Source organism: Eurytemora carolleeae, unplaced genomic scaffold (assembly GCF_000591075.1).
Source record: "Eurytemora carolleeae unplaced genomic scaffold, Eaff_2.0 scaffold82, whole genome shotgun sequence".
In the NCBI taxonomy this organism is placed as follows: Eukaryota; Metazoa; Arthropoda; class Copepoda; order Calanoida; family Temoridae; genus Eurytemora; species Eurytemora carolleeae.
Genome location: NW_019396126.1, coordinates 138,808 through 148,065, shown reverse-complemented (window position 1 = coordinate 148,065; position 9,258 = coordinate 138,808). Strand labels below are relative to the sequence as shown.

The 9,258-nt window shown below is 33.3% G+C and overlaps 2 protein-coding genes across 5 annotated transcripts in view; both read right to left on the bottom strand.

Annotated features, from left to right (window-relative positions):
* Positions 1-390: 390 nt before the first annotated feature.
* LOC111695730 (transcriptional adapter 2-beta) lies at positions 391-5,893 on the bottom strand. 2 transcript variants are annotated; one of them, XM_023465153.1, is made up of 6 exons: positions 5,756-5,893; positions 5,174-5,284; positions 3,459-3,548; positions 2,874-2,962; positions 1,456-2,151; positions 391-1,235 (listed from the first exon to the last, which is right to left on the bottom strand). In XM_023465153.1, exons 1-6 carry the CDS (start codon positions 5,878-5,880, stop codon positions 1,018-1,020), a joined length of 1,329 nt encoding a protein of 442 aa, XP_023320921.1. In that variant the 5' UTR covers positions 5,881-5,893; the 3' UTR covers positions 391-1,017. The 2 variants fall into 2 exon arrangements, with proteins under 2 accessions (XP_023320921.1, XP_023320922.1); XM_023465154.1 differs by having other exon boundaries at positions 5,694-5,795.
* The window catches only part of LOC111695727 (uncharacterized), a 13,264-nt gene continuing 9,830 nt past the window's right edge, over positions 5,825-9,258 (bottom strand). For all 3 annotated transcript variants that reach the window (XM_023465147.1, XM_023465148.1, XM_023465150.1), the window contains one exon: positions 5,825-6,016. In XM_023465147.1, the coding sequence (XP_023320915.1) occupies positions 5,912-6,016 (105 nt within the window). In that variant the 3' untranslated portion in view covers positions 5,825-5,911. The remainder of the gene's footprint in view (positions 6,017-9,258) is intronic.

Genomic DNA, 9,258 nt, shown 5'->3' with positions numbered 1-9,258 from the left:
AATTAATACTATAACGACACACCAAAATAAATCCTAAACAATCCTAGATGTTATTTAAATACAGATACAATCATATTTTGGTTAGAAACTTAACAAAATTAATCTTAGGGTCAATGTTATGATATAATAATAAAAATAACCTTCGGTGTAATGATGCAAGTTTCTAAATTCATATTCGATTGCTTTAAATTCAAAAACTTATAGAACAAAAGATTCTCGGTATTTCAACACGTTCTTTTATGGTTAGAACAGATAATTGTGGAAAAATGTTTGCTTTCCAAAATTATGTCTAACTAATTAACATTTTCGCAAATCTATTACCAAAAAGTGAAAAAATTTTAAATCTAAAACCATTTATCTTCTTTTTGTACAGAGAAAAAATGGTTGCTGGTAAATTTAAATATTTAAATAATAAAATCATTACAAGATCGAGCAAAGCTATACATACATATTTTGTTGACAAAATGATGCTAATTTTTAGTAAAACTAAGATTTTGCGCCTCCAGCTTTAAGAATATTAGGCTTAATTAATCTGTAAAATAGAAAGAAAAAAATAATTTTGAAGTCAAAAGTGTTGTGAATATCGGGATCAAACGTTGAACTCCATCTAATGTATTCCCGCGGATTAACTTAATGCATCTTAAATGTCCCGTGGTGGTTGTACCCTGCAGGGATGACTAAAATGAAGGAATCTACCATTTATCCTCAAATTTAAGTTTCAAAAAATCAAGCGTATTAGAAGGATTCTCACACAAAAACCCACTTTTGTTTAGTTTAGTCTTTCTAAAACTAATAATAGTATACAATATACAGATACACTCTATGTAAATTAAAACAAAAATGAATTTGATAAAAATCATTATGACAAAAACCGGTCGGTGTCAAAGAGCCTTCTTTTATCAAGTCCAATGCTACCAAACTCGGATTTTCTGAACACTTTTTTACTTGCATTATTGATATATTGATTCTGTAAACAATAAAAATCCCGAGGTTCAGCCTCTTTGTACTCTGTGTAATTTAGTATGCTGATATCCAGCCAGACTGGAGAAGGAAGTTCATTATCTTCTTTCTATGTAGTTTATCTAGTCCGGAGGGGTTGGAAGGACGGATAATGTGTCCTCTTCTCTTCATTGCATTATCCCGGATGATGCAGGTTTTGTAGGCATTATACAAGTTTGGATGAAGACGAAGGCTAGAGCAGAGGCGCTTCTCATTTAATGACAGTAAATCATATCCTAGAACAACAATCAATTAATCAATAAAACCTATTCTGAAGTTGGTCTTTAAATAAAAATATTATCTACTGAAAAATTTTCTAACCAATGAAACCCCCGCGATAGCCATGGGTTTCCTAAAAAATGTCAGCCAATTTTGTCCAGCCGTTGGGCATTAATACAAATATATATATATATATTTATAAGCGAAGAGCTTTATTATACAGGTTGATAAACTGACCTGGAAGAATTGAAATATTAGTAATTGTATCTAGATCTATCCCACCCTGAGGATGCTCCAGCAGTGAGGGCGGGATATCAATGCCCGCCTCTAAAGCTTTCTTACGCTCCGTTTTTATTTTATTCCGCCGCAATCTTTGTAAATCAAATTCTTCTCCGTCCTTGCTCCGGGTCACTCCATTTTTTCTATATCTATTCAGTTCTTTTATCCTTGACTTTAATTCCTTCTCCCGACCCATGTTTGACATGAACGTCTTGTGTTCTGGAACTGTTTGAAAGTTCGAAACAAGTTTTAATCTATCTAAAAGATCAGGTTTTCCGTCTTTCTTCTTTGGTTTATATGTATTTTGTTCTATAAAAAATTGTGTAATGAGATCATGGTCTGCTGCAGTCTGTCTTCTACGTTCTCTATCCTTGAGTTTAGCTTGATACATCTCAACCTGGGATAGTTTGAGAGCGGATTCAACCTCGTCCTCCACCTCGTCGTTTTTCCCCTGGTCCAGGGAGGAAACTAGGGTTTCAGCCTCGTTACAGTGCTCAACCTCGAACTCGTCCCTGTTTGGTAACCAGCCTAGAGCCAGCATATCATTTATAGATAAATCTGTTTCCTTCTTCCCTGCAGTAGGAGCAGGTTTAGGTGTGTGATCTACAGCATTTCCTCTATTCTTCTCCTCATAGGTTCTGCTTCCTATCGGTCCTGCAAATAAACGATAATAAACCTAGATTAATCTCATTTCACAGTTGACTCTACGAACAGGAAGGAATCAAATGTTAGTATTCTTAGAAAAAAACACTTAACAATGAATTTTCAGTGAAGCTATGTCAAATCAACATATTGTAGCGACTATATATCGTCTTCCACAGAAAAAGGAAATGCGGGAACAAGAAAACATAAATTCGCAATCCAATCGCCTTCCCCCCTCATCATACAAGAGTTACAAGTTCTCAACCATGTATAGACGTGCTCCATATTTATACAAATATATATATATATGTCTAACCTTATTCTAAGCTCTGCTAAAAAGATGCTAAAATATCATATTATAAAATGACCAGCTTTCGCCACCCCACTCATAGAACCTCTATCTAGGTTCTACTCATGGCTGCTGTCTCAACTCCTCAAACCCTCCAGAATGGCACCACTATATGTCTTTACACTGTGATCTTTACATTGTTCATGTCTCTCGTCCTTTCAAATTGAACCATAGCGGGTGCTACAATGTCTTAAAGATCGTTTTTTTGTGACACCCTGTATAATGGTGACATCCTTGAGGGTTAGAGGAGTTGAGACAGCAGTCGTGAGTAAAACCTAGATAGAGGTTCTATGAGTGGGGTGGCGTTTATTCAGTAAAAAAACTGCATTTCTCCCCTCAAAACAAAACTTAATAGTTTGTAGATTGTAGATGTTTATTTGTTTACCATCGACAAAACTTTGATTAACAGCATCCCTGCATTCAGTCGGACCCTTGGTTCCAACATCACGTGATACATCGTTCCAATTCCCGTATCTAGAATATAGAAAATCATTACGTACATACTATATAATGAGCATCGTTATGAGGTAATTCAAGGTTATTTACTTTTTTTAAGAGGCTCAACCAGAATATAAAAGCAAACTTTATAGAAATTCAGATTTTGCTTTGCGTTAAACATTTCAGATTGTTTTAGAGTATTTCTGAAGCCAACAAAACTTAAATGTGTAAAAACTGACCTCAAAACAATGCCTTCCCTACTTAAGGGAGGTTTTTAATGATTTGCATCAGTACATTAAAATGTATATCTGAGAAACGAAAGTTTGAAACTTGTTGTTATTCTTAAATATTGGAGCATATTATTGATAGGTTTAAGTAAAAAATCAGGGAGTCGTTTTCTAATTTTTAGATAGAACAAAGGACCAACTCTTCATGTTCAATACTTCTCTAAATGGTTCAAAAGCTCTCTTTTTGGATCTTTATTAAGAGTTAGAAAAATATATTTTACTATTTTCTAGTTTCTTAAGTTTACCCAAACTGTTCTATTCCTTCCAGAAGCTGGAACAGTTCTCCAGCATTCCAGTCTCCAGTTAGAATAGGAAACCTGGTGCTCTCCTCAAACCTAGAGAAAACAAACTATTTAATTCATACAAGTGTAACTTTCATGCGGAGGGAATTGGCAATTTATGCCTTAACAATGCGAAGATTATTAGGAAAATTGATTGATGAACTGCAAAACAGGATCTAAGCTGCACTTCATTAATGGTATAATCTAACTAATCTAAAATCTGAAAAATGTATATTATTATTATTATTAAAGGACAACCCATCATTTAATGAAATAGGGGTCGGCGATCCTAGCCGCCGAAACGTATCCACGGGGTTGACCGAACCGTGTCAACCTAGGGAGAAAACTTATACCAAGCGATCCGCCCAACAAAGCTCCGTTTATGGAGACTCTCTGAAAACCAAATATAATATAATAAGAAAAACAATAGATACCTCCTGCCTAAATTGCTTGTAGCAGACAACTCATATGTGTACCTCTGAGAACAATTGAAACAAGGGACATCTATATCAAATTTATTACTTTCCATTTTCCTTTCTCCCACTGCTGCCATCTGTAGGAAATACGCATTTGAGTTATAACATATAGTACGCGTATTGCATCCTGTATAGTTCAAGGGTTGCTATCTGGGTCTGTTTGACCAATACAATAAAATTTCTAGGTAACACAAACGTACAAACAGAGCTTTACTTGAACCCAACAAAATCTTAAAACTGCTTTTTTCTTAAAGTTGAGACTTTAAAACATAGATGTAACTATACTATTTGTAATGTAATATAATTTGTTGATGTAACATAAATGAATACTTTAATATATTTAAAATTGTATAAATTAACGTATGCCATTCAGTACAACTTGCACATTTTATCTTTGTCTTGTCAAATTCCTACCTTTGTTTTTATTTGCATTTACAATTTGTAGTATACATTGTTGATACTATAGTACACATTTGGTGTTATCACGCATAAACAAAGTGATAAATTAGCAAAAATTCCGAGGATAAAATGCCATGCATACCTGAACCTTTGGTAGAATCTGACTTATATAGTGGGCAGGATCTAACCTGTCTCTTTGATATGATCTAACCTGTATTCATGATAGGATCTAACCTGTCTCTATGATAGGATCTAGCCTGTTTTTATAATAGAATATAACATGTATGTATGGTAGGATCTAATCTGTAACCACATAGAGGATCTAACCTGTATTTATGGTAGGATCTAACCTATAACTGTGTAAAGGATCTAACCTGTAACCATCTCTAAAGGATCTAACCTGTATGTATGGTAGGATCTAACCTGTAACCATGTAAAGGAGCTAACCTGTATTTATGGTAGGATCTAACTTGTATGTATTAAAGAACCTATCCAGTATGCATGGTAGGATCTAAACTGTAACCATGTAAAGGATTTAACCGGTCTCTATAATAAGATCTTACCTGTATGTATTGTAGGATCTAACTTGTAACCATGTAAAGGATTTAACCTGTAACCATGTAAAGGATTTAACCTTTATGTATGGTATGTATGGTAGGATCTAACGTGTGATTAACAATGTATAGGATTTAACCTGCAACGATTTAAAGGATCTAACCTGTCACCATGTAAAGGATCCAACTTGTATATATTAAAGGATCTAACCTGTATGTATGGTAGGATCTAAACTGTAAAGGATCTAACCTGTATTTATGGTATGGTCTATGTTGACCAACTGTAACAGCTCCTGCAAAGCAATCTAGACAAATATCCATCTCTGGTTCGCATTCAACACAAACTACCCGGAGCTCAGCACTAAACAAAATAAAGGGTTTCAACCCTTGCTTCTTTTTTTCCACAATACTCACTTCTTTTCTTATGTTTCTGTCATGGTTGTTTTCATAAAAATAATATTCAATACATTTTAATTGCAAACGAGTTGCTTTTCTTAATAAATAATAATCTATATAATGAAGCTCTTCGCTCATATATATTTATGCCATAGCAGGCCAAACGGCTGGACCGAATGGCGCGAAATTTGTTAAGGGAACCCATGGGTGCCCGAGAAGTAACATTAGCTAAATAAATTTCGGCATTTTTTTTCAAAAAAAAAAATAGTTTCGAATTTTTTTTTATCAAAATTTAAACAAAAAATTTCAAGGGCAATGCCGGGGTCTTCAGCTAGTAACAACACATATGATAAATATGATTTTAAATGTATTACCACATCTAGGTGCAGAAAGTCAAACAGAAGTTAACTCTTGAATCCTGCTTCAGGCCAATTACCTTTCATAGCAGTCGGATCCGCAGCAGGCACATTGTATACCCTTCTTTTTACCAGAAGACATATTTAGATCTGAAAATAGAATTTGAGAGAAAATATACATAAATCTAAGTTTTATATTTGTCATCTGAATTAGTTTTCTGATTGAGAAAATCTTGTTATTTCTTGTGTCTCCTCTGCAGAACCTTGCCTGCGGGTCCTGCTTTAAACCTTTGAAGGGTTTCCTCGTCCAGATCATACTTTTCAAGATTGTGGGATAAAACCTAAAAAAAAATATTTCAGATTTTTAAAAATGCCTGAAGATGCCTATTCAGTATTCATGCTTATTCACTATCAAGCTTAATGTCTACAGTATGCGTGATAAGGATGGGAACTGTTAAAACAATTTTTTGATCTATCAAAACTATTTAGAAATATAATTTATGAGTTCACATCTTGTTAATGTGTATGGAATAGATTGCATATATTTCATCAAATATGACCACCATAAACTACAATGACGTCCTCTACCCGACCTTTAAACTTGGCACACATAATACAAGAGCAGTCCTCACCAAAACTTACAGTCTTCAGCTAAATGATCGTGCTGTAGGCCTTTCTAATAACCTTATCCTGCATTTGCAAACAAAAATTGTAATCTGAGACATATTTAGTCTGGGTAACTAGGAGGTCTAATCCCTCGAGACCAAAATTTTGTCTTCCCGTCGTCCAGTAAACGGGGAGGGGAATATCCCCCAGGCAACTACCAGGCTAGATTTATATAGCAGAGATAAGAGAGTTACGGAGATAGATTATCAGCTAAAATTTTCAACAGCATGTTCTATTGTGTACAAGTATTGTACACGACCAATCAGCAAACATCTCTATTCTGGGATATTTAAGGATCCTTGGGATACGAAACACAAAATCTTCAAAAAAAAACTCAATTCATAAATGTTATGTTTCATGTTTAAAATTGGAATATTTGTAAAACTCAATCTCTGAATGGTTATTATGTTTAACAAGTGGTCGTGAGATGGCACTCACTCATTTAAGATTTTGTAAGTGGTGATCATATCATTTTTTTATTTTGTGCTCTTAAAGCACTTGAAGCCTTATAAAACTTAATCTTGGCTTCTCGGCCCATAAACCAGTCTAAGTAATCATGCTAAATTCTAACATGATATTAGTGATGCAACGAAAAGTCTCAACTTAAATAATTTCAGGGTGACCAAACTTTTTTGAAAAAATCCGTACATTTTCAGAAAAAATCTAGAGAGCTAGAGAGCTAGAGAACTAGAGAACCAGAGAACCAGAGAACCAGAGAACTAGAGAACTAGAGAAATAAAGAGCTTTGATTCTAATTTTCAAAACTGTTTAGATCAGTGTGAATTAGGCCATTTAACAAACAAACGATTAAGTTATAATTAGAAAGAGTGGAGTGTAGATTTAGGATCTAATATAATTAAAATTAGCGTGGTACAGGGGTTGCACACTCAATTAAAAGAAAGTTAATATTGAACTAAAAATGAAAAGATTTACAAATAAACGGAAGAATCAGATAGATAGACAGATAAATAGACAGAGAAACAGATAGGCACATACACATATAGATAAACGGAGAGACAGATAGGATATATAATCAGATAGATAAAAAAGATAAATAAACTGACATGCAGATAGATATACAGATGGATAGACAGATAGCTAAACAGATAGCTAGACATATAGCTAGACATATAGCTAGACAGACAGCTAGACAGATAGTTAGACAGATAGCACTCAAAACAGATCTGGGACATATCTCGAAAATTATGAATGAATTTTGATTGTCAATTGAAACATTAATCAATCTAATATTATTTAAAATGCAGAAAATAAGTTAAACTAACTTCATTTTGACGAGAATTTTTTTTGGAAATTTTAATGAAAAATTTGCTGAAATGAGTGAAAATTCGTACAATCCGTACAATTTGAAAAAAAATCCGTACAATCCGTACAACTTTAGGGTTACCAAAAAAAATCCGTACAATCCGTACATTTTGGCCACCCTGTAATTTCTAATGTATTTATTTCTTCTTTTTTACTGAACGAAAAGTCCATTTTTAACATCAGAATTATTTAAAATTTATAATTAATGTCTAATGCCAATTTAAATACTGTTATAATTGAAAATTTGTACTATTCTGGTGCCAGTCTATATATCTCCTCATAATCTAATGATACTATATACTCTTCAAGTATATATCTTCATAGATTGAACTGAATCTCATATTTATAATAATTCCAATATTTACGAGTTTGATTCTGATGTTCTGATCCAAGATTTACTTTGTCGCACTTCTCCTAGAAGAAATGAGATATAAAAAACGGATCAGCACTATTTTTTCGTTTGTTTTTATTTTCGTATTTCCTTTTGAATTAGATTTCGTTATTTTGTCGCACTTCTCATTTAAAAATGGAGATAAAAACACGGATCTGCATTATTGTTTCGATTTTTTTAGCTACTATTTTCTTGTTTTTTTTTGATTTTTTTGCATTTGTGTTTTCTCTCTTGTATTTAACAGTTAAGTACGAAAAGTACTTTACAAAGTCTAAATTTTTGTGTCAAGATGGCTGCTCAACACTAAGTATGTCTTTCATAACGGTGCTGTCGATACTTAAGATCTCAATTTTATATATTTCTAAGCAAGTAGAGAGTATATATATATACCGAAAAGCCTGTGATTTTTTAAAAAGATATTTACGTTGTGTTTTTTCAATAAAAGTTTGAAGAAGAAGAAATTACTGATGGCGTCAAGAATATTTGAACTTGTCAGCATTGACATTTTTTACATGCTTAAAACCTTCTGCACCAGGTCAGACGTTGCTTTTTCAAAAAATGTTTCCAGCGATTTTTTTCTTTCTATTGCAATATTTTGAGCCTTGAGCCCTTCAACAAATTTCTGGTGGTCTCAATGGACAGGGGACACCCTATGACATCTTCAAAAAAGTTCCCATCACTACTACTCACACTGTAGTCGTATAAATATATCTGCTCCCTCCTAGTATAACTTTAGAAGTACATATAACTATATACAGGGTGCCCAACACTTTTTTGAACCCATCTGTACAAAAATCCGTACATTTTCAGAAGAAATCTGTACAATCCGTACAATTTTCGAAAAACAATCCGTACAATCCGTACAATTTTTTAAAAAAAAATCCGTACAATCCGTACATTTTTTTAAACCAATCCGTACATTTTTTTAAAAATCCGTACATTTCTTTTTAAAATCTGTACAATCAGTACAATTTTCGAAAAAAATCCCATTTTTGAAAAAAAAACATTAAAATTCAATTTTTCATTCATTGTCCTTTGTGTTCAGTTCATGTAAGAGGGTTTAAACTTCTTCAGCAAGAATCAATCTGTAAAAAATTGGCTTCATACATATATACAAACTAAATACTGGGTACATGATACTAGGTGCATGATACTGGATACTGGATACATGATACAGGGTACATGATACAGGATACAGGATAC

Coding starts and splice junctions, on each gene's coding strand:
- LOC111695730 (XM_023465153.1), bottom strand. CDS start 5,880: ATGACAAATATAAAACTTAGATTTATGTATATTTTCTCTCAAATTCTA. Junction 3,549..5,173: donor AGACCATACCATAAATACAG/GTTAGATCCTTT, acceptor TGTTTTCTCTAG/GTTTGAGGAGAGCACCAGGT. Junction 2,152..2,873: donor TAATCAAAGTTTTGTCGATG/GTAAACAAATAA, acceptor GTTTATTTGCAG/GACCGATAGGAAGCAGAACC.